The sequence below is a fragment of the Sebastes umbrosus genome, chromosome 8 (genome assembly GCF_015220745.1).
Source record: "Sebastes umbrosus isolate fSebUmb1 chromosome 8, fSebUmb1.pri, whole genome shotgun sequence".
Classification (NCBI taxonomy): domain Eukaryota; kingdom Metazoa; phylum Chordata; class Actinopteri; order Perciformes; family Sebastidae; genus Sebastes; species Sebastes umbrosus.
Window position 1 is genome coordinate 10,754,143 of NC_051276.1, and position 24,824 is coordinate 10,778,966.

The 24,824-nt window shown below is 38.5% G+C and overlaps 2 protein-coding genes across 2 annotated transcripts in view; one reads left to right on the forward strand and one right to left on the reverse strand.

Annotated features, from left to right (window-relative positions):
- Nucleotides 1–472: 472 nt before the first annotated feature.
- c8h5orf51 (chromosome 8 C5orf51 homolog) lies at nucleotides 473–6,295 on the reverse strand. Its single transcript, XM_037777421.1, has 6 exons — nucleotides 6,138–6,295; nucleotides 2,920–3,029; nucleotides 1,560–1,706; nucleotides 1,222–1,353; nucleotides 930–1,044; nucleotides 473–790 (listed from the first exon to the last, which is right to left on the reverse strand). Exons 1-6 carry the CDS (start codon nucleotides 6,229–6,231, stop codon nucleotides 555–557), a joined length of 834 nt encoding a protein of 277 aa, XP_037633349.1. The 5' UTR covers nucleotides 6,232–6,295; the 3' UTR covers nucleotides 473–554.
- A 1,479-nt stretch (nucleotides 6,296–7,774) lies between these two features.
- oxct1a (3-oxoacid CoA transferase 1a) overlaps nucleotides 7,775–24,824 on the forward strand; it is a 54,687-nt gene continuing 37,637 nt past the window's right edge. The window contains exons 1-7 of the mRNA XM_037777263.1: nucleotides 7,775–8,090; nucleotides 9,561–9,669; nucleotides 10,271–10,361; nucleotides 17,187–17,322; nucleotides 17,556–17,705; nucleotides 18,602–18,708; nucleotides 19,484–19,544. Of these exons, the coding sequence (XP_037633191.1) occupies nucleotides 7,986–8,090; nucleotides 9,561–9,669; nucleotides 10,271–10,361; nucleotides 17,187–17,322; nucleotides 17,556–17,705; nucleotides 18,602–18,708; nucleotides 19,484–19,544 (759 nt within the window). The 5' untranslated portion in view covers nucleotides 7,775–7,985. The remainder of the gene's footprint in view (nucleotides 8,091–9,560; nucleotides 9,670–10,270; nucleotides 10,362–17,186; nucleotides 17,323–17,555; nucleotides 17,706–18,601; nucleotides 18,709–19,483; nucleotides 19,545–24,824) is intronic.

A 24,824-nucleotide genomic window follows, 5' to 3' on the forward strand; every position in this document is an offset into this window, starting at 1 on the left:
ATATGCAATTATAATATATTAAAAGCATAACAAAAAAATGGCAGAACAAATAAATAAAATGTTACTGTGCAATGTCTCATTTCCGGCTGGATTATCTTCAAACTCGTAACAATCTTAAAAAAAATTAAAGAAAAAAAAAAGGTCAATTTATATTAATAACCTTTTTTTATATTCATATTAATGTTATTATAACACATTCTCAGAGCAAAATAAGTGCTCCAGTCAAAACAGTCTGGAATCAAGATGATAACTGCTTTTTCAGCAGGACAGGGCAAACAAATTATTCAACAGCCTCCTCAGCAGCACCTGCCAGTTTTACACCACCTATCTTATCCTCTCTAGCCTCTCTTTGACCTGCTTTGGCCTGGGCCGTTTGGCATGGGATGAGGTTGCCTGTAGACACCGATCCAAAGACTCTTTTCTTTACATACACTCTCTCTCTCCTTAACTTTCCACAACATTACACCCCACCTGTTGGATTCCACTTTTATTTGGGGTTGACACACATTTAAATACTGAACTTTTAGATCTGTGCCTGAGGGCAACAGCTTGTTTCACTGTAAAATACTAAGGATTTCCTTGGCATTTTCTGTGTTCCAGCCCTGGCCCTGCAGAGGACCCTCGCAGGCGAGCACGTATTTGTTGAGGATCTGTGTGCCAATGTCCCGAAACTGGAGGCGATCTTCTTTGCGATCCATAGTGTCAGCGCTGCAGTCCTCGTACTTGACGGCCCAGAAACACATTTCCCCGATGTACATCATCGTCAACAGGTGCGTGTCTGAGAAGATGCCTGGCCAAAAAACATAGGTAAGTAGTGAGTATGATCAAATGGTCCACTTGAAGAATTTTCATCAACTGATGAATTGTCTTAAACTAGACTGAAGCAGCACAACAGTTTGTTATTGAAAGATAGTTGAGGACGTATTTACCTTCAGATAAAAAGCTTGCTGTAGCAGTGTCATGGAGCACCACCCCATCGTTGAGCTTCACAGAGTTTCTCACCTGCAGCATCCGCATTAGGTAGCGCACCCCTTCCTGAATACACTGGATTAAAATAGCATCAGAGTCAGATGAGCATTAGGCCTAATCTCAGCATATGCCAACAAAAAAAACGTAGATACTAAACTACGTTTTCACCAAAACAAAGTAAATTTGTCTGTCAGAATCAGTCAAGCCCACATCTTTGTTCACAAATACAATTTACTTAGATCTTTTTCTAACCTTAAGGAAAGTGTCCTTATTTTTCTTAATCCACTGTTTTCGTTGATGAAGGGTGTGGCAGTACATGTACAGCAAGGCTCCACGTCTCCAGTAGAGGCATTCTAGCAGCTCTAGGCCCAACACAGACTGCACCTATTATAAACCAAAAGACATGAATAGTACTGTTAGACAATGACATGGGAGTAAATGTGTGCAAGTATTTTTTTTTTAAAACTATAAACCAAAGAGAACATTAAAGTGGAACAGACCTTACTGGGAACACTTGATAAATCAACCAGAAAAAAAAAGCATATACAGAACATGCACACAAAATCATCTTGAGACACACATAAACGTACTTCTTGCGCTGGTGCTAGCCTCCCCGCCAAAACTTCGGGCTCGGTCAGGTCTTGCAGCAGCTGCTGGATTTTAAATGGTGAGCAGTCCTCAGGGAACTCCTGGTCCACCAGTTTATTTTCTTCATAAAATGTGATGTCTAGGATCACCTAAATGATGAAAAAACAAATATATACCCACACTCGACATTGAATACAACATGCAAGAAAACAATGCAACATTTTCAAAATTACAAAAAATCTGTTCAAGTCATCAGAAACAATTACCTCCCTCTTCTCACTAAATTACTTTATTGAGTTATTCATTAATAAGGTAGATCAAATCAGGAATGAAACTGATATTATATACTGGCCAGGAAGTGGTAGATACAACTATAGTCTCTTTTACAAAACTCTTATTAAACCCATTCTCAAAAGGAAACTTGAGATCCAAGTGGCATGACAAACATCTAATTAACTTCTCAAAAGTTATTCAGAAGCAACCAGTTGCTTTATTACTGGCACCTTGATACTAAAAACCTTATTGAGCCTTTTCAGTCAGGGTTTTTAGACCACTTAAAATCACCAAGACCACCTTAACAATCTACAACTAACCACCAAATCAAGTACACACTTGGCTTTAATTTTCCCTCGATTTAAGCATCTCGCTTCAGTAGGCAGAACGTTTTTGGCATCATTGGGCAAAAATTCTATAATAACCTTTCAGCATATTGTAATTCAAGTGTTCTGAGCAATAGCTAGACTTCTGCACCTCCTCATGGCTCTGTTTTCAGGCTTTAAAAAAATCTAGCCCATGACGGGAGACTTTGGCCAATCACAGGTCATTTCAGAGAGAGAGCGTTCCTATTTGGCTGTGCTCCGGCTGGTGGGCGGTGCTTGGTATTTCCGCAACTGATCTCAACATTGCTGCCGGGTCACAAACTTTCTCATTTTACAGCTAAACAGTACACTACAAGATGTTTCTGAAAATATTTGAGGCGAGAAATAGGCATTACAGTAACAGAGCACTGATTCATATTTGATCAGCGCTGCCTAGTTTGACCGTTTGGTCGGAGTTCATGAGTGATTGACAGCTGCTCAGAGACGGCGAGGCTTCAGCTCTGATCTGATTGGTTGTTTTCCTCCGGTCCGTGAAACCGGAGTACCCACAGCAGCTTTAAGGCTTGGTACCAAGTTAAATAACTGCTTTTCCCTGTTTTATATATATATATATATATATATATATATATATAATTAAGCTTGATCAAATACCTTTGTGTTTGTTACTCTTAGACAGATGCACCTGATGTTTTTATAAACTAAATGATTAATGGAAAACAGAGTCAGATATTACCACTTATGAAGTGTAATGTAATGAAAGTACCTGTGTGTAATCCTGAAGCACCTTGGAAAGGTTGCTACTCTCCCCTCCTTGCCTGTAATAGCTTTTCAACTTGTCTAGTATGGCAGACGCATTCTGTAAATAGTCATCATCTGTGGAAGAACGATATGTTAACATGTTACCAATTATACACTTCTATAAACTCAAGAAAAAATAATCTACAAGGGTAAACACGTCAGAGTACTGGGCGTAAGAGTAAGGGCGGCTGTGGCTCATGTCCATCGGTGTGTGAATGAGTATTTAGATTAGATCCTGATGGGCAAAGTTGGCACCTTAGCAGCCTCTGCCATCAGTGTATGAGTGTGTGTGTGAATGGGTGAATGTTGACATGTAGTGTAAAGAGCTTTGAGTGGTCGGAAGACTAGAAAAGCGCTGTATAAATGCAAGTCCATTTACCATTTACTGTCGTTGATGAATGGCACTTTATATTTACGCACATTAAAACAATTGACTGACGCTAAAATAGAGTTTTAACGTTATGAAGTTAAAGGCAATGTACCAACATAGTATATACAATAGCATGAAATGTGAACAAACATGTTAATGACTAATGTGAAAAATCACATTCAAATAAAATAATGGCAACTTTACTTTGACAATTAATTCGATTCGATTCAATTCAATTCAATTCAGGGGTCTTCGATCAATATGAGATGATCATATGCCCATTTGACACAATCAGTTACATTTATATCAACTCACAAAAAGCAACTTAATTATTATTTGATACTTTTATTACTGTATATACTTCCAGATATTTCAATGAAAAAACAATCTATTCTCTTTAATAAAAAGGAATAAATATAAAATGGGTATTTCAAAATAAAGGTTTATCTTAAAGATGATGATATGTATGGATATTTTCTCTTTGCATCTTGGTCACAAGATACATCTGGAGGGGTCATATGGTGTTTAATGGGAAAGGAAAGACAGAAAAAACAAAGTTCTGCTACACCAATTTTAGTTTTGCTTTGTTTTGGGAAATAATGGATAATATTATCTGTTTGGGCTTTGAACAGTTATTTAACCAGCCAGCTGACGAAAAATGGTCTATATATAAGTTATAAAGTTAATGTGCCAACATAGTATACAATGGCATGAAATGTGAACAAACATGTTAATGACTAATATAAAAAAATCACAATTCAAATAAAGTAATAGCAGCTTTACTTTGACAATTAACTCGATTCGATTCATTTCAGGGGTCTGCGATCAATATGAGATGATCATATGCCCATTTGACACAATCAGTTTCATTTATATCCACTCACAAAAAGCAACTTAATTATGATTTGACACTTTTATTACTGTATATACTTCCAGATATTTCAATGATAAAACAATCTATTCTCTTTAATAAAAAGGAATAAATATAAAATGGGTATTTCAAAATAAAGGTTTATCTTAAAGATGATGATATGTATGGATATTTTCTCTTTGCATCTTGGTCACAAGATACATCTGGAGGGGTCATATGGTGTTTAATGGGAAAGGAAAGACGGAAAAAACAAAGTTCTGCTACACCAATTTTAGTTTTGCTTTGTTTTGGGAAATAATGAATAATATTATCTGTTTGGGCTTTGAACAGTTATTTAACCAGCCAGCTGACGAAAAATGGTCTTTATATATGTTATAAAGTTAATGTGCCAACATAGTATACAATGGCATGAAATGTGAACAAACATGTTAATGACTAATATAAAAAAATCACAATTCAAATAAAGTAATAGCAGCTTTACTTTGACAATTAACTTGATTCGATTCAATTCAGGGTTCTGCGATCAATATGAGATGATCATATGCCCATTTGACACAATCAGTTACATTTATATCCACTCACAAAAAGCAACTTAATTATGATTTGACACTTTTATTACTGTATATACTTCCAGATATTTCAATGATAAAACAATCTATTCTCTTTAATAAAAAGGAATAAATATAAAATGGGTATTTCAAAATAAAGGTTTATCTTAAAGATGATGATATGTATGGATATTTTCTCTTTGCATCTTGGTCACAAGATACATCTGGAGGGGTCATATGGTGTTTAATGGGAAAGGAAAGACAGAAAAAACAAAGTTCTGCTACACCAATTTTAGTTTTGCTTTGTTTTGGGAAATAATGGATAATATTATCTGTTTGGGCTTTGAACAGTTATTTAACCAGCCAGCTGACGGAAAATGGTCTTTATATATGTTATAAAGTTAATGTGCCAACATAGTATATAATGGCATGAAATGTGAACAAACATGTTAATGACTAATATAAAAAAATCACAATTCAAATAAAGTAATAGCAACTTTACTTTGACAATTAACTCGATTCGATTCATTTCAGTGGTCTGCGATCAATATGAGATGATCATATGCCCATTTGACACAGTCAGTTACATTTATATCCACTCACAAAAAGCAACTTAATTATGATTTGACACTTTTATTGCTGTATATACTTCCAGATATTTCAGTGAAAAAACAATCTATTCTCTTTAATAAAAAGGAATAAATATAAAATGGGTATTTCAAAATAAAGGTTTATCTTAAAGATGATGATATGTATGGATATTTTCTCTTTGCATCTTGGTCATATGGTGTTTAATGGGACAGGAAAGACAGAAAAACAAAGTTCTGCTACACCGATTTTAGTTTTGCTTTGTATTGGGAAATAATGGATAATATTATTTAACCATATAACCATCTTTATATATGTTATAAAGTTAAAGGCAATGTGCCAACATAGTATATATACAAAGGCATGAAATGTGAACAAACATGTTAATGACTTTTATGAAAAATCACAATTAGAATAAAATAATGGCAACTTTACTTTGACAATTAACCCTCAGCTCTAGCTTATTGTTTTTGTTTATTCTAGTGTGTCACGGTAAACAACAATAATGCAGCATTTCAGCTAACGTTAGCCAATAGCTAGCGGCAGGATAATCAATAACAACCATCGATCAGTAGGTGAACGACACCAGGTTAATACTCCACAGCCTGTTAGTGAACTGTAGGAGCAGCGTCATGCAGTCAACACGCATCATATCAGCGGACAGCAGCTTGTTGTTATAGTTGATGTTAGATAACGTTAGCAGCAGCATGCTAGCCGCTAACACACTGGTGAAGCATGTTATTAACGCAGACGAGCTGCACAACACAGACACGACACACAAACAGGTAACACCGTGGTGTGGGTACCTTGCTTCTCAGCTCTGAGCCCGGAACACTTGATGTCTAACTCGAATATCCTTCTCTCCAACTCGAACCCTTGTCGCCTGTAGTCGTCGGCCATGACTAGAAGTATGAGTCACGTGAGAGCCAGGGATTAACCACGTGTTCATAGATGTCATGTCTCTGTGTTAGTGATGATGAGAGTTCAGGCTCTTTAAAGTGAGTCACATCATTTGGCCTCAGCTCACCAAAGAAGAGCCGGCTCTTTCGGCTCCCAAACGGCTCTTCCGTTTTACCACTTCTGCCTTTTTTTATAATGAAGCCAAATTTAGCGCTGTTTTGACCTATGATTAGTATGTGTGCACATATATCACTTAAAGGGACTGTTTGTAAGAATCAGAATTGCTTGTTAACAGCGACACATGTGGCCTCTCCTTCTAGGACACTCTCACAGGTCCTGATGTGGACATAAAACTAAAAGAACTGTGTTTCATTCCACAGCTGCCAAATATCAGTGGTGATTTGTGCAATGTTGACATGTGTGTACCCATAACTTCTTAGAAAGCTTGAGTACCGATCTGGGTTTGTTTAGGACAGGTGCCATGATTTCAAAAGAGACACGCTTAAAGAATAATATACTATATGTGTTTAATACTTTTTTCTTTTTTTTTCTGCAAAATGAGTTGTTTTATAAAAGATTTATTTTATTGTTTTGATTTTTTTTTTTCGCTCTAAATAGACATGAACGAGCATTGCTCAAAACAGTGAGGCGACACACGTCAGCTAAACCACAATATCACTCTATATTTCACCTGCTTGGCAGTAATGTTAGCTGACCAGACGAAGGTTTCTCCATGAATCACTGCTGATCCTAGTGTTGGCTTTTTCTGCCTCAGTCTCCCGACCGCGGCAGGAGGGAGACACCGGCACCCGGTCGGAGACGATAGCGGTTCTCACTGCGGCGCCCCGTCACTTCACAAGACACGGGAAACCTCTGTTGGTCTGGAGGAGCTGCAGCATTTATTTCTGCACAAACGTCCACTGTACATTCACTAGATATTCTCAGAGCTACGAAGTCTTCTGCAGTGTGTAGTGTGCGCGCATGCACGTGAGGTGGAGCGAGCTGAGTGAAGGCAAGCAGGCAGAGGAGCAGAGGAGCAGAGGAGCAGAGTACAGCAGAGACTCCGGCCCTGGAGACCAAAGCTACGGTCTCCCCCGCGTCCTCTGACCGCGGCCAACACTGTTTTGCAAGACGGGCTTCACTAGATATAACTTTGTGGTTTTGGTGCTTCCGTGTAGTTTGTGTTGGAGTCTGAGTCTGAACAGCGTAGCCACACGCAAGCGCGCGCATGGGACACCGACCCTGTAGATTTATACGTGTAAGAAGTTACAAACAGTCCCTTTAAAAGAGCCGGCTCTTTGAGCTGGCTCGTTCTCGACCTCCACATCACTAGAGTCTGTTTCCAACAACACATCACTGTTTCTGTGCGCGCACGCCGCCTGTGGTTGCTAAAAAACGATAATAAAAACAACGCACACCGCGTCATTACTGCATTATTTCTTTCACCCTTGACTTCTGAAATAACGTTAAAGCATCTTGGCGTAAGCCAAGTGTGCAACTTGACGGTGGTGAACGGGTTAAATGTAAATGAGCTGCTGCTGGCTCCGCCCGCTGAGGGAACCAGCCAATGTCATCGTGGCGCTGAGTTTTTGGTGCGCGTGTGTGTGTGTGTGTGAGCGAGCTACTAGCGCTGCTAACTAGTAGCTACATTGTGCGACCTTTCAGTCGGCTGACGTCTCCTGTCGTCTGCTACCGTCAGCTCTCACTCTGCTCCTCTCTTCAGATCATCCCCCTCCTCTGTGTAGCTCAGAAACATGGCGGCCCTCAAAGCTTTGTGCAGAGCGGATCATTTGCTCTTCAGAAACATCTCAGGTCCATTCAGAACCAGATCACATTTGGCTCACCTCCAGCTGATTAAGGTGGGTGCTGTTAACGATGATTGGTTGTGGAAAAAAATAACAAGGTTGAAATGAGATGGGTTGCAAATGTCTGGGCTGAGATTATAAGATCATAAGTGAACATTGTTTATTCCCTCTTCTGTCCAACATTTAGGAATAAAGTGTATTCAGGAATTTACCAATATTACCATATTATTTTTGTTTCACTTTTCGATAGTAAACCTGAGACCTCAAGCTGCTGCAACTCAACCTCAATATTGCAAACTGCTGCTAACTTTCAGTAACGCTGCTTCATGTGAATGTGCACTGGGTCAGTGACTTTAAAACACATGATGTGCATTAGTCAGACAAGCAGTTTTACATGCTAATATAATTATATGATATTATAATAATATAATTAATACGTCCAATGTCAAAGTGTGCTTGTGTGTGGCAAGTGGTGACATGATCACAAATGCTTGCATAATCCACCCCTATCAGCATGGGGAGGGAAGTGAACATGGCCCCTTGAGCATTTCTTTTCATGCAAATCAGACATGTTACTGCAGATGATATAGTAACTTGAACCTTTAGACTGGTTGTATGACAGTAAGAACTGGTTTTATCCATAAACTGATCAGGACTTTATGCCTTTCTTCTTGTAATTCATACAGAGCTGGTATCACAATAGACAAGTACCTGTTTCACTTGTTAAGTAAGCTATATTGCATAACAAGATGCATATAGGTCTTTCCTTCCTTCAGCTGTCAGACTCCACAACCAGCACTGCTCCTAGTAGACCACATACACACCAAATACTGACAATAACCTGATATTTTCAGGTGGAATTTCATTTCATTCTCACTGTGCAATATCTTATCTTATCTTATCTTATCTTATCTTATGTTCACTTAAAAAAAAGCAGTCAGAAATAACATATGTAATACCAAATGCCGGTATTACAGATTTACAATGCACTTGCAATACCTGTACATAATCAGCACCACAATAGTATAGTCAGTATAATGGGTATCGGGAAGTCCATCATGGTTCCAATCCATAATTCCCACTGTCTGGGAAATGAATGGTGTCAAAACACAACAAAATGCCCTGCAAAATTATTTTATGGTATTTATGGCACCACAGTTACAATTTTAGTTGGCGTTGACACAGGATTTCATATTTGAGTCCTCAGCTAACCGTTACGTTGGGACTCTTGGCTGTGGGTTACCCAAAAGCTCTGCTCCTTTTGTTGTAGGATTTGTTCAGCAGTTCTGCTTATCTTTCAATTCCTCAGCTGAATAAACTTGAACAGCCATTTAAACTGTACAAACATATTAGCTGCCCTCAGGCGTCTCCCAGTTTGGTTGTAGCCAGCAAATTGAACAATTTTAAGCATTATACTGATATGTGTTTTTATCCGGAATCACTTATAGTTTCTATTGCTGGTTGGAGCTCTTTTTTACATACATTTTGTAAAACTTTATGCACCTCTTGTCCTGCTCTCTACAGACCTGTGGCTGTTACTTTTCTACCTCCAGCCAGAGAAGTTCACAGTTCTACTCAGATCCTGCAGACGCAGTCAAAGATATCCCAAGTGGCTCTACTCTTCTTGTGGGAGGTAAGATAAATAGACTCTAAAATTGTCGGAGGGTTACACACACCTCGATGACAGTGCTAGCAAATTACCTCAGTTTTTTACTGCATGAAAGCTTTGTTAACTGACGGAAAGATGTTCAACAATGTACGTTCGATCACCACTTAACAGCAAAGAAGTGAGCTTGAGCTCTGTCTGGCATGGTGGATGATTACCATCAACCCACACAGCACACACACATTCCACAGCTCTTATTTATAGTCCTGTTCAGCGTGACATTGTTGACCATTTTCCATTGTGTCACCTCTATCTGAGGGAGAAAAACACAGACAACCAGAAATCCGCCCCACTCAGTGTAATATTAGAAACACACACATGACTAGAATTACCTGGGGCTTGATTCAAGGTTGTAAATGTTAATGGTTTTCCTGTTTGAGTTGTCAAAGCTGGAGATATCTTTTGTTTTTTCTCTCTCCAAATCTGCCACGTCCATAATCTACTAGGTGAAAGCTCCACCTTAAATTACCATAATTAAACCTTTTCTCACTTTTTTGCAATGATTCCTGGGTTGCTACCATTTGTTTTTTGTTTATTATGCATTACTTTCTTATGTGTTCTAACACAGGTTTTGGATTATGTGGCATCCCAGAGAATCTCATCAACAGTTTACTGAAGACCGGCGTTAGCGGTCTCACTGCAGTCAGCAACAATGCAGGGTAAGTGTGTGTGTGGAGTGGAGGAAGCATGCGTGTACCATACGCGCAGGTGCCTGCATGGAAACGATGCATTGCATTCCATGGTGGTGCTTGATTTTGATATTCATTTAACGCCATCACCACCACCACCACGCCAAAAGACCAACCTGTTTTTTTAAGAGTGAATGTGTTGATCGAGATTAGTTTGTTTATTTACTTTTGGTTATATTTGTGGATTCACATTTTGAAATGTTTGCAGTGTCATGTATCACGTCACGTGTCATTTCTGTTTCAGTAGAAAGTGTGCGTTTAAAACTGTTTAATAAAAAGGAAGTTCAATTTGACTCTAGTTGCTAACCAATCTTAGATATTGAAATACTCTTTCACCAGTTGTGGAGGAAGTCTCCAATGCAAGTGACATTTTGTGACAATAAAAGTTAATAAGATCAGTTAGTGAGACTCTCCCCTGGCTGCTCTCCAGCCAGAGAACAGGGAGTCTTGATTGGATTCATGAAGGTGTCTGTCGCAGACCTGTTTTAAACTCATATTGGAGAGCTCTTGGTGACCTTGTGGCTGGATCCTCAAACAGGTAGTGTTGACCTGGAGAGGTGCCCAGAAGTTATAGCTTCTGATAAGTTATCTAATTCGCAGGCACAAGGTGTTGCATTGGCCGCCACTCCTTCAGCGGTCAGGTGATATTTTGTGTGATGTGTGTCTTTGCTCTCAGTGGGATAGACTCCAGATACACTTTCAGAGGTTTCCCTTTTGGCAATCAGCTGTTGACCTCAGTACCCTTTATTGTGTATTCTCTCTTGTTATTGCATATGACATATGCAGTATCTCAAACTAGAGATGTAGAAATGTATTCTGCTAAACACTGGCTCATATTTTAGGAAATATGAATCATCATAATCTTAGAAAGAAAATCATTTCATTTTTGAAAGGAAGAGAAATGAAAAGGGAGGTTGCCTTTTATTTAAGGTTATTTTCCATAAAGAAAGTTTTTTTAACACCAGCAGTTAAATTATTTTCAGATATGTTATGTATAAGATTAAGACAAATTGCATTCCCATGTAAGACTGAAGAATATACACCAGTTTGTTGCGTATGGGGCTGCGTAGCCGCAGACTGGTCAGGGTGCCCATGTTGTCATAATGTTATGGCTGATCGGTGTATTTCTCAATAAGTTCTGCAAAGAAAAAAAAGTTATGTTTTAAATGTCTCAGAAACCATATTCAAGATTTGAATGCAACATTTACCCATACGCCAGCAACCAAGCCTTTCACTGCAAATTTCCTGCATTATTTGGCACAATAGTGACGTGTCTCTTGCAGACTAAGAGGAAACTTTGTCTTGTCAGTTGTCATCTTGCAGTCTTTTTCCACAATTGAATCCTAATGTGCTGCCACACGGTAAACATAGCTTTATCCGAATTGTTTACACAGCAACACTGAAACTTGAGACGAGTGACGACAAACCTGACCTACTTAAATATGAAACGGATTCATTCTGCAAAATAACGCTTTCCCCCTCTGACTACAGACTGCAATTAAAATCTTATTTTTTCAACACCTCCCATACAAATTCTTTCATTTTAACATTGAAAGTACTGGCTTACAAAAATAGTGAACTTAAACCTACATTTTATTTGCCCGTGCAAAGACATGCACATCTCCAGTTTGTCTGTTTGGAAATCTGCACTCTACAAACAACACAAATTAGAGACTCCACTCTGAAATGGATTACAATATGGTCCGAGGTTCTTATTAGGAAATATTTCTGGTGAACTTTTATTGCATGTCTACTTATAATCCTCTATAAACGTATTTGCAAGACTGCATGGATTGGTATTGCTAAAGTGAAGGGAAGTGAAAAAGGAAGTGTCAATCTTAATGATGGCTATTTTGAGGAACTTACAGGAACTCTTTTTTTTTAATGTTTTTTTAGGTGGTAGGGATCCGCTACTGTAATTGCATTATATAGTTCCTGTAGTAAAATACAGTGTCAACTTTGGAAAGAACTTTGTCTATGCTGACAAAACTGCCAAATTGAGGTTTAGAATCATGTAAGCGGCGGCACACAGCGGTTCTTACTGTAGCTGTGCAGTAGGAAGATCAAAATAGCTTCAAAGTCTCTGCACAGACTGTTTCTCTAGCCAGGAAATGACTGTCCTGTGAAGTGTGTTAGTGTGCTGCACAGAAGTTACTCTTCACTACACGTTTCTCGTGGACTTTGATTTTTGGTGAATATTGATTCTTGGAACAGGCACTCAACGTATTTGCTTGAGCCAGGGCAATCCGTCTGAACAATCATTGATCCCCTAAATGTTTTCCCTCCGCAGGCAGTAGTGGTTTGGGAAGATTGTTACCACTTGTAAATAATGGCTATGTTATATTTTTTGTATAGTTTCTGAGCCAGTTCCAACGCAGTGGAACTTCTTATTCATATTACAGTCTACATATTTATTTAGTGGGAGCTGTAGTACAGGGGGGTTCTCAACCATTTTGGGTCCAGGGACCCCTTACAGGGAAGTAAATCTTCCAAGAACCAGCTTATAATCGTAACACCTATTAAGCATAATGCTTACTGCCATTTGCATTCTTAGATGCCATTGGAACTGTTTATATTCTAAAAATGTTGCACCAAAATACTTCAGACCTGTTCTATAGTGATAAACAGAAAACACATTTCAATTTGAATCATGTTAATACCACTTATATACTTTTAATCAGAGGCTGATTTTATTCAAATTGTATTTGGACTCAACTTGACAGCATTTATACGTGTCAAGTAATTGATCTTAAAAGCTTTCCGAAAATGAACAGTAGGAATACTGGCATAGTCCTAATAAATCCAGATATTTATAATTTCCAAACTAAAGCTGACTTTCAGTGAGTGCATCAACTTAAAAATAATGAACTTATTGCTGCGTGTCACAATCATATCAGAGTTTCTATTGTCCAAAGCTAACGTGGGTCAGTGTAATGGATACAGCACAATTTCATAATTTATTACAAATGCTTGCTCTGTGGGGAGGAGGGCTGGAAGGGGTAAGAAGTAATTATGTAACATTTCATTTTAGAAAAGAAGATTCCTAAAGCTGAAAAACTCCCCTTCCTCCGCTTGCTTCTTCTTGAATGCCTGAATGGGTTGTTAATCCTCTTCAAGTCTCAGGGAGGACGTGATTTTGCACTTACTATGTCGTACCATCTCAGAAATAAGGAATAATGCAGACATGATAATGGAGAGGGGATTCGTTACTGCTAGGAGCACTTTGAGATAAATACGATTTCTCTCAACACAGACTGCTATAATCTCAATCAGTAGCAGTGAGAGAGGCAAGTGTGATTTTGGTTTGGGAATTGCTGCCTAGTTGCAGTGTCAATTACACAAGTCTTAGTTGGGAGTGTTAAAAATTGCTTTCATTTGGACGATAACATCCTTGTGTATCTTTGTCTCTATACTAGGGCTGTCAAAGTTAACGCGATAATAACGCGTTAATGCAAATTTGTTTTAATGCCACTCATTTCCTTAGCACATTAACGCAACTTTTACGATTTTGTGGTTGTAACAGGCTCAGTTTTAAAGCTAGAGTGAAGATTTAAATAATGCTCCAAACTTACGGTAAATTTTGGTCTTTGAAAAACTGGCATGGCCGTTTTCAAAAAAGTCCCTTGACCTCTGACCTCAAGATATGTGAATGAAAATGGGTTCTATGGTTACCTACGAATCTCCCCTTTACATACATGCCCACTTTATGATCATCACATACAGTCTGGGGCAAGTCATAGTCAAGTCAGCACACTGAAACACTGACAGCTGTTTGACTTGAGTTTGCCATGTTATGATTTGAGCATATTTTTTATGCTAAATGAAGTACCTGTGAGGGTTTCTGGACAATATTTGTCACTGTTTTGTGTTGTTAATTGATTGCCATTAATTAATATTTACATACATTTGAGCAAGCAAAGCAAAAGCAAGCATATTTGCCCACTCCCATGTTGATAAGAGTATTAAATACTTGACAAATCTCCCTTTTTAAGGTACATTTTGAACAGATAGAAAGTGTGCAATTAATTTGCGATTAATCGCGATTAACTTTGGACAATCATGCAATTTAAATATTTTAATCTACACTGTACAGTAATCATTAACAATATTCTCGGTTACTGGTGAAGTTCTGCTCATTGAAATTTGTAGCCGTATGGGAAAACTTGGTAGGACACTGACACAGTGGGCTCTTTATGCAGTGTAATACGAGATGAGAGGGATTCAGCTGTACACAAGAAGCGGTTATTGAGCTGTGACAGAACTGCAACCCCCTGAAGCTTTATATTCATTCTTTAATCAGCTGCTTCAGTCATGTTACACAAACAGCGTAGATTCCCTATAAAAGGCAGAAATTACGTTCAATGCGGGAAGCTGCTCTGATCAGTGAGCATTTAGCTTGATTCTATATTGTGTGCCCCTGATCGGAGAGTCCACCCACATACAAACACACCAGCTTCATACACAAGATCACAAAATGTCAGCATTAGTCAAACTTGCCAAACCCTTTTACATAGACAACCTATGATGTGATATAACACGAGTGGTGTGTGTGACAGGGTGCGTTTCACAGTCATCTGTTTTTGGTATTCTGAGCGCACATGGCCTAGATATCTTGTCAGCTGATCTGAGATTAGAGCTGAGGACAAAGCAGCAGTTCCTGATTTTCAGCTTCCTGGGGTATAGAAAAGAAGGAGAACCCACTCTCTGACAGAGCTCGGCTTTTGTCTTGGCTCTGATTAGTAACAGCAGAGACAGCGATAGAGGGAAACTATTTTTGGATACATATTTTTACTAGGGGTGTAAATCATACTGTTTCATCACAATACGATATTTACTAATATCACAGAGTCTGCCACGATACAATTTTGATCCATTTCAATTCAGGGCCCTGCGATCTATATGAGACAATATCATATTTCATATATTTAATTGGTTACATTTATGTTAACTCACAAAAAGCAACTAAATTATGATTTTAAAATTTTATTACTGAGCTCTTCCAGACATTTAAATGAATAACTCTAATGATAATGATAACTCTATTCTTTTTAATAAAAATAATAAAATTAGACCCCCTGTTGTTCACTATAAAGTGCCACTTTTCTCATGTTTCAGTGCAAATGCTTTTTTATCAGTTAAGAATTTCAAAATAAAAGCGTATCTTAAAGATAACGATATGCATCGATGTTGTCACTTTGCATTAATGATATTGGATCGTTGATTATTGAATCGACATATCGAGCCACGGATCGTTACACCCCTAGTTTTTTACATTAACGTACAGTAAACTTTTTTCTAAGTTTTATTACATTGGTCGTTGAGATTTGATTGCACAATGTTCTCAGATGAATATTGCCTGTGATAAGACAGGGTGGGAAATATAATAATGATAAGGTGTTTGATAGGATTTTCCTTTTTATCTTGTATCTCAAGACAATACCCTGTTTAAAACCGCTTTATATAGTTTTATAAAGTTTTATGAAGACTGTGCCTTTATAGGTTAATGACTGACCAGCCACATAAAGTCAGTCATCCCATTTCATGAGTATTCCAACAGCCCTAGTAACACAATAACTTTCTTTGGTAACAGAAAGTTAGAAAGAAGTAGTCACAGTACTATGTGTACAGTTTTTCTTGTTGTCAAATCAAAGACTTGAGACCAACTTGTGCTCCAAAGGTTCATTAAAGTGCCGTCACCCTTCTAATGACACCTTGTAGTGATAACAAATAATAATAATTATAGTGTGCCGTTTTCCCAGACAATAAACAATGCTCACAAATGTCTCACCAGTTACTCAATGCACTTGGTCTGGCCCAGTTACAACCTTGAATAACCTCTCTAGGGATTTATGGTAATGTGAGATATGGTACAAGCTGTATAAAGTCATTCCGAGTCAAAGGCACAAATAAGACTTAAGCAGTGGAGGGAAATAGGACTGAACAATTTTGAAAAAATATTTAATTGCAATTATTTTGACTGATATTGCGACATCAGAGGGAATGATCATTTTTACAACATTATTCTCATTTTCATTGAAAAACATATTAAATAATTATGGTGTGATTTTTCTTTTTTTTGTGGGGATCTGTACCAAAGATGTTTTCTTTAGTCTGTAGAATATGATGTGTAGGCCAGGACATTTCTGCAGTGCGACAATATTTAATTTGAAATAACACAAATGTCACCTATAACAAATATTACACCTCCTTTGATTTGAAAATTGCAGTCGTCATATTGCGATTTTAATAAAATTTCAATTATTTGTGCTGCCCTAGAGGGAACTGCATTAAATAACAGTGGACGTAATTATTATTTTTTTTAACAGAGATCAACAGAAAAAAACTTCTATGTGAAATTGACAACAAATCTCTGCAAGTTACCTAAATTAATTATGAAGCACAAACGAATTGATTGAATATGTATTTGCACCTTGCACCACAGTTTGTAGTAGAGGCGCTTGTAGCAGCCTTGAGTCTATATATCAGCTTTACACATCTAAACACTATGATTTGTCCCCATTCTTCTTTGTAAAACTGATCAAGCTTTTGCATGGAGATGATGACTGACAAGAAGGAACCTACACAATATAGACTCAGATGTTGAACTACTGCATTATTACTCTGTGTATAAACAAGGCTGACAGTGATTGTATTCCTCATTTTCTTTAGTTTTTTTTTATTTGTGAAGCATGGGTTTTGAGTATAAAGCCACCACCCTTTTCTGTCTTGATATTTGTTCAGTATACTGTAGCCTATAATTAACGGTTTATGATACTATGTGTATGTTTGCTTCAGAGTGGATAACTTTGGCCTGGGCCTGCTGCTAAAGACTAAGCAGATCAAGAGGATGATCTCTTCATACGTCGGGGAGAATGCAGAGTTTGAGCGACAGTATCTGACAGGAGAGTTGGAAGTGGAACTGACGCCACAGGTTGGTCAGAAAACATATGGAGAGGTTTATACATGAATTTCCCACAAGTAAAAAAAATGATGATAGAAAACACCCATTCACAAACCAAATTCACTCAATCAAGAAGTCTTGACATGTTAAATTCATCCAAATGATCAGACTTCTTACCGTATATTACACACTGGACAATAGCAAAGGCATGCAGTGGACACTTATATGTTGTATCATCTTTTAATCTGACACCCTTTTCTCAGGGAACTCTTGCCGAGAGGATCAGGGCTGGGGGTGCCGGGGTTCCAGCCTTCTTCACAGCCACCGGCTATGGCACTCTGATCCAAGAGGGAGGCTCTCCTATTAAGTACAACAAAGATGGCAGCATTGCCATCGCCAGTGAGAAGAGAGAGGTGAGAGTGTTGTGCCAATAAGTCAATGCAAACTTTGTTTAGCTTGAGATGACTGCAGATATTTTTCCAGACCCATGATCACTTTGTTTGGTTGCGGTCAAACTTGGTGCGGTACATAAAAGTGGCCTTGAATCCACCTCATAATGGCCCCACCATTATTTTGAGTGTGGTGCATTGTAGTTCTCACCAGAAGTGAAAGACAACTCCTTGCAGTGGAAGATGCATAAAGGCTAGGGCCGCAACCAACAGTTATTTTTTATTGTAGATTAATCTGACGATTATTTTCTTGATTAATCAATTAGCTTTTTGGTCTATGAAATGGTAAAAAAACTTCAATCAGCTTTTCCCAAAGCCCAAGATGACGTCCTCAAATGTCTTGTTTTGTCCACAACTCAAAGATATTCAGTTTATTCACATTCAAAAAGTAGGAATCAGAGAATTTTGACTTTTTTTTCTTTATGAAATCATCAGTATCGGCTTTACATTACGAAAACACACATTAGTATTGTGAATGTCTGCATTTAGAGCACAGTGCCAAACTCATGTCTGGGGAAAGCCTGCATTGTTCATTGTTCAAAATAAAATTGTAACTAGTTTGTCTGGTTTGATTCTAGTGTTGTAGCAGGCGCAACGATACCGCATTTAAATAATGAGAAATAACATCTAAAGTTCATGTTTACAAAAATGATGCTTTTCACAGATGGCGTAATGCGTTGCCTTGAAAGTTTGTCGTGCTATTGATTTTCTTGGGTGAAAAAAAACAACAATAATGAGTAATCTAGGTCTGGACTCAAGTATCTGGGTGAAAGGCTGAAAAATGCTGTAAACCAGGTCACCTTGTTCGTCCTCGACTGCATCATCCAGTTGTCGCCTTGAATTGTGTTGTCATTGTACAGGTGCGGGAGTTCAACGGCAGGCACTACATCATGGAAAAGGCCATCACTGGAGACTTTGCTCTGGTCAAGGCCTGGAAAGCTGACAAGGCTGGAAACATTATTTTCAGGTAACTGATAAAATGGAAAATTGAAAGCAGTTTGGATCATGTTGCACTAAACAGGAATATCTACTGGTCGCACATCAGTAGCACGGGCCTGTTGTATTGTGGCAATACCAGTATTTATCAGCTTCTTCCTTGCCTCGAAGCACATTGGAGTCTTAATCACCACGCTTGTGTTGGCACAACATCTGTACGTGCTGCCGATGTCATGTGGTGAAAGTGAAACAGTTTAAGGAAAGGTTAGATGTCCTTACTTGTCTTTACTTTTGATGAGATCTTTTAGGGATGGGCTGATTCTAATCGGTGCACTTTCAGTCCGTATTAGCTACATGGTTTTTCTTTTGTTTGTTCTAAGTTTTGAACATTTAGTATTGACACCTGCTTCTATTTCTTGAATTATTCAGACAGCACACTCATTTCAGGATAGGGTTAGGATCATCACTGATCATTACACATTTAGCTCCAGTTAAACAGTATACATACAAAATAATAAATGACTAATTAGACCTGTTCGTGAATGTCCTTAGCACAGTCTAAAATGAGTATTGACCCTCCATCTAGCATTAGTAAGGTCATTTGCATCAACCTGGTGTATGGGAATGATAGGAATTAGTAGATGTAGTAAAGTCTTTCTCCACAAGAGGACAGTCTCTTCCAGTAAACTAACCTGCTATACTGGATATTAGATAATGGGTGTGCTTATCTCTGCTTTTGGTTGAAATATTATTATTATTTCTCAATTGTTTTCACATCACCTCTTTCTTGCTCTTCTCTTTGTCAGGAAAACAGCCAGGAACTTCAACCTACCTATGTGCAAGGCAGCCAAAACCACCATAGTTGAGGTATGCATTTTTCAACAACACATTGATTTGCTTGTAAACCTGATGTCTGGCTACTGACACATATCTATCAGTGAAGTCACCATCTCACAATCTAGACGTCAGCTTTCCCTTTTAATGGATTTCATGCATTCATTTAGTTATTCTGGCCCTCACAGCTGAAATAGGCCCTCTAAATGTAGGCGAAATAATGTCAAAATAACAACTGAACTTGGAAACACATCTCCACATACTCCGTATATTATGATATAAACATTCTAAATTAAAGGCATTCTTAAACTCCAGCGCCGCCTGGATCTGATCTGTTATGAGCTGTGAGTGTGTGAATTTTATTTTTCAACCAACTAAAATCGCCTCACCACCTACATCTACAAACAACCTGCAACATTTGTATTGTGTTCAACTGTGGACCACGAAGGGAATAGGGTAAATAAAACAGACGTTTGAACTCAACCACACAAAGTCAGCAGTCTCTCATACACCCTGTAGCAGCAGAGCAACAGAATCATCAAATAGATGCTATCTAACCACCCTCAAATGACAAAGGGTAAATCCTTTTTTTTCCCACACTTAAGGTCAGAAGCAGAAATGTGAGATGGGCATCTTACAGGTGTAAGGCCAGGTGTTTCATGCTCGTGGGCTGAAAATATCACCTCGAATTGGAAATAGTTTGTATTCATCCGACTCTTAAACCTCAGATATTGTTAAAAGATTAGAAGATCTTAACCGCAATCTGTATGGCCATGAATGAAGTGAGGATGTCCTTCTATCTATGGGATGTCTGTGTCAAGCCTAGTGTCATTCTATCTGTCTGGTAACCCACCTGTCTAGCATTTGATCGTCTAGAAATGTGATCGCTCATCTCTTTCCCTCTCTCTGTGTGTGTGTATATGTGTCTCTCTCTCTCCACCCCTCCAGCTTCACACCTCCCATATAGACGCCGTTTGATTAAGAGGGCAGCAGGGAGGAAAAACTGTGTGTGTGAAAACCATAAAACACAAGCGCTTTCTGAAAATAAATCGACAACGTAGGGTCTCTCGTAAATCTAACTAGGTGCAACAAAGCACATTTTCAATTATGCCACGGTTGCTGGACCTGAGATTTAGTCTTCTGTTGATTAGAAATGTCTGGGAACCAAATGGGGGAGAAATCGTTTTCTCACTATAGAGGCTTTACAGTCGATTGATCACTAACATTTGGTTTATAGTGGTAAACAGCGCAGGTATTTAATTAGCAGTTTTAAGACCGTATTCTGCACTATTTGGCATCACGCCTAACCCAGTGCACGTGTGGCCCACGATGCCAATGATGGATCGGTGCTATGGTTAAATAGAAATTGACAAATTTTCTTCTGGAGGGATAATGAGACTCTGACAGCAGCGACGCCACCAACAAATGTGTCTGGTGTGACGTCTGCTGGAGTTGTGTGATGTAGAAGGCAGTGACATGAATGATAATGCAGCTTTGCTTAGAGAGCTTGCTTTTATGAGATGCAAGCATAATTGGTTGGATTTAATATTGAACTGTCTGCTTCAACCTTTTGTGCACCCAGAATTGTCTGCTCAGGGTATTTTTTTGGTGAGTGGAGAGGATGAAACAATTGTTTAATGGGTTTAGAGAACCAGGCTGCATTTGGACTGAGTAACAGAAGTGTTTTTTTTTTTTCATTTCCCAGGTGCATTTCTAAGATTGTTTTTGTGACATTTCTACTTGCATACAGTGGCAGGAATGATAGGAAGGAAAGCGAGAGCGAGGGAGGGAATGACCTGACAAGTTGAAAGCGAGATTTAGATCCTACAATATCGCAAGCTTTCAGTACCGAGAGAAGTTATGCACACAAACGGCTTCTGCAAAACTCTCATGTATTCCGAAATAATTGCTTGGCTTAATTTCTCAAACAAGGACTCTGGTATATGCAGCCTTTTAATGGAGTACTAGACATAGGTGTGTAGCCTAAATAAATCTAGCCTCTTTATGAAAAGAATTAATGTCTCAATTAATTAACCTCACCCCGAAACCCTGACACAGATCGTCTTATTTTGGGAAAGCAAAGCTCTGCATTTGCATCCAAACTCAAATGAATCCATTTAAAATGTAATTTTATGTTCCTTGCCAGCACTGTGTCAAACAACTGTCAGTTTCAGCCCAGCCTTTGAAGATGTTGCATTTCACTCCTTTTTTTTTCATGTCATGTTCTAATAACAAATAGTCCTTTCAGACTCTTGTCATCCACGGATCACCCAAATGCTCCTATCCGCTGGAGCATTCATTATAAATTGTGCTGCAGTCTGACAAATGATATCGAACAGGATTTCAAAACAGTCTTCCTTAACACAAAGCAATGACAAATATTGTCCAGAAACCCTCACAGGTACTGCATTTAGCATAAAAAATATGCTCAAATCATAACATGGCAAACTGCAGCCCAACAGGCAACAACAGCTGTCAGTGTGTCAGTGTGCTGAATTGACTTTGACTTGCCCCAAACTACATGTGAATATCATAAATGTCTGTAAAGGGGAGACTCGTGGGTACCCATAGAACCCATTTTCATTCACATATGTTGAGGTCAGAGGTCAAGGGACCCCTTTGAAAATGACCATGCCAGTTTTTCCTCTCCAAAATTGAGTGTAAGTTTGGACCTCCTTTAACTTAATTCAGCTAGTATGAAATGGTTGGTACCAATGGATTCCTTAGGTTTTCTAGTTTCTTCACTCTAGCTTTAAAACTGAGCCCGCTACAACCCCAAGAAATCACAAGTTGCGTCAATGCGTCAAAGAAATTAGTGGCGTTAAAACGAATTTGCGTTAACACGTTATTATTGCGTTAACTTTGACAGCCCTAATAAACATGTATGCTCATGTGAAATACATACAATGAGTATCAAATTTAAAATTAAATGGTATTTCAAATGTGTATTTGCTTAAGTACTTGGAATCCCATTATAGCTCCCTGAACACTTTCTCTTATCATCCTATCAGGTGATTTGTCAGATTGCATCCGCCATTTTTTATGGTGCCTTTTTTTTTTTTTATGGCAGTGCAGGTACCATATGTACATTATCTATGACAGGCTTATTATCGGTGACAATAAAATGATAGGCCTGTATTACAACATCCATTAAAAACCTTTTATCTCTGATACTGAAGCAATTACCTTCTCTGTGAAACTAAATTTATCTTTAGGATTCAGAGCATGCTCAGTCATAAATCCGCTGATACGCGGTCAATATTGACCCTGCTGTCTTGGTGCGCTGGTTAAGGCCGGGGAAAGGAACCAACAGACAGGGTCAGGTGGTTTTTTGAAGCTAATCATTTAACTTGAAGCTCAGTTTGGCAGCTCAGGCCAGGGTGCGGGAAAGCTCTCCGACGATCATGTTGCACAGTGAGCCGCTTGTCATGCTGGTGTACCAGATTGCTTTCTCTGTACAGAGCCAGGTAGGCTCAAGCTGTTCAGGGGCGAAGCAATTCATTGTTATCAAAGGGCAAAAAAATGTCAGGACATTGTGGCGGGAGACCGACTAGACTAGGGAAAATTGGGTAAAATAAAGATTATATACTTCTCGGTTTCAGTCAAAGGGCAGCAACTCAGCAGATATAACAAGACTAGAACAACTCGCTTGATTTACTAGATTCAATCCAGATTAGATTAAAGTTTTGTCTTCAAAATACTTCATCAGATGTGAAATGAATTCCCCTTATCAGTAGGGGTGGGAATCACCAAAGACCCCACGATACGATATTTTCACGATACTTACTTACCTACGATCTTATTGCGATTTTAAACATTTTTGGCGATTATTGCGATATGATATATTGCGATATATTCAATTTTTTCAACTGCAAATTATGCACTTTCTCAACTTCTGTTTTATCTAACAAGATACCGTTTTCATCTCACTTCAATACTTTTTTATTTCGGCAAAATGGGATTGCTAGTCAAGCAGACTGACCAACACTGTCATAAAACATAAATGTTGCAACTGAACTGTTTGTGTTAGAGTCTACCTTGTATTTGAAGTATCAATAGTTTATATAATGAAAGATCGATACTTGATGTCCGTGTATCGATACAATATTGCCCCACAAAATATTGTGATACTATTCTGTATAGATTTTTTTTTCCCCCAATCCTACTAATCAGAGTCAAGGAAAGCAAAATCTCCTTATCAGTGTGCTTTCTGCTCGTAGAATATCACCACATTGAATTGTGTCAAAGTGATAAATAGTGATGAGCTTCCTCTTGACACATGGCAAACACATCGGGCCCAATTAGCCTCTTGAATAAAATTTTGTTTAGCCAACCCACTCCTCTCTAATGGTTGTTTGAATTACCCGTGCTTGACTTCTTAACTTGCAGAATGAGATGACAGCCTACGTGTTTTACAAGTTCTTCACTTACACTTAAAGCTGCGGTCGTTCACTTTGAGCAAATATGATGAAAAGCTATTTTTCTTTATAAAACTGTCACTATATCCTCCTGACAGTAGTGCATGAGACAGATAATCTGTGAAAATGATCTTCCTCTGCCTCCCCCTTGTGCTCCTAATGGCATTTGCATGTTTCTACTGCGCACGGATCTAAACAACCAATCACAGCTGAGTTGGAGCCAAGCGAACTCTGATCAAACGGTCAAACTAGGCAGCTGTAAAATGAGAGTTTGTGACTCAGCTGCCATGTTCAAAACACTCGAGAGAAAAACCAGCCGGAGCACACTTTCTCATTTTACAGCTAAACTGTACAGTAAAATATGTTTCTGAAAACATTTGAGGTGAGAAATAGGCATTACAGTAACAGAATATTAATCAATAATTGATCAGCGCTGCCTAGTTTGACAGTTTGATCAGAGTTCAGTTGCTTCGCGAGCTTCTCTAGAGACTCCTCGGCTCTGATTGGTTGTTTTCCTTCGGTCTGTGAAATCTTGCTAATGCCAGGACAGGAGGATACAGAGGAACATGCAGTTTACCGTTTACCTGTCTCATGCAGTACTGTCAGGATCTAGTGAATTTGATAAAACATAACCTTTTCTTTTATCATATTTGCTCAAAGTGACCAACTTTAGCTTTAATATATGTGCTGCAATATTGTGGCTTTGTTCTTTGAATGTCATTTTAAATTGACATATTTACATACTTTGTATTCTTAACTGTCAGCCGTTAAAGTTTCCTTTGTAATTTGAATTCTGAGCAACTCCTTCCCCTGAGGCTCAGTGACTGTGTGTGTAATGCATTAAAGCCCGTAGGGGGCTAACAGACGTGTAGATAAGTGACCTAGTGACTCCACT

Excerpts from the sequence above, each read along its gene's own strand:
- c8h5orf51 (XM_037777421.1), bottom strand. The coding sequence starts at position 6,231 with ATGGCCGACGACTACAGGCGACAAGGGTTCGAGTTGGAGAGAAGGATA. Across the intron at positions 3,030-6,137 it reads GCTCAGAGCTGAGAAGCAAG|ATGATGACTATTTACAGAAT; the intron begins GTACCCACACCA and ends GTTCTTCCACAG. Across the intron at positions 791-929 it reads AGCAAGCTTTTTATCTGAAG|GCATCTTCTCAGACACGCAC; the intron begins GTAAATACGTCC and ends TTTTTTGGCCAG.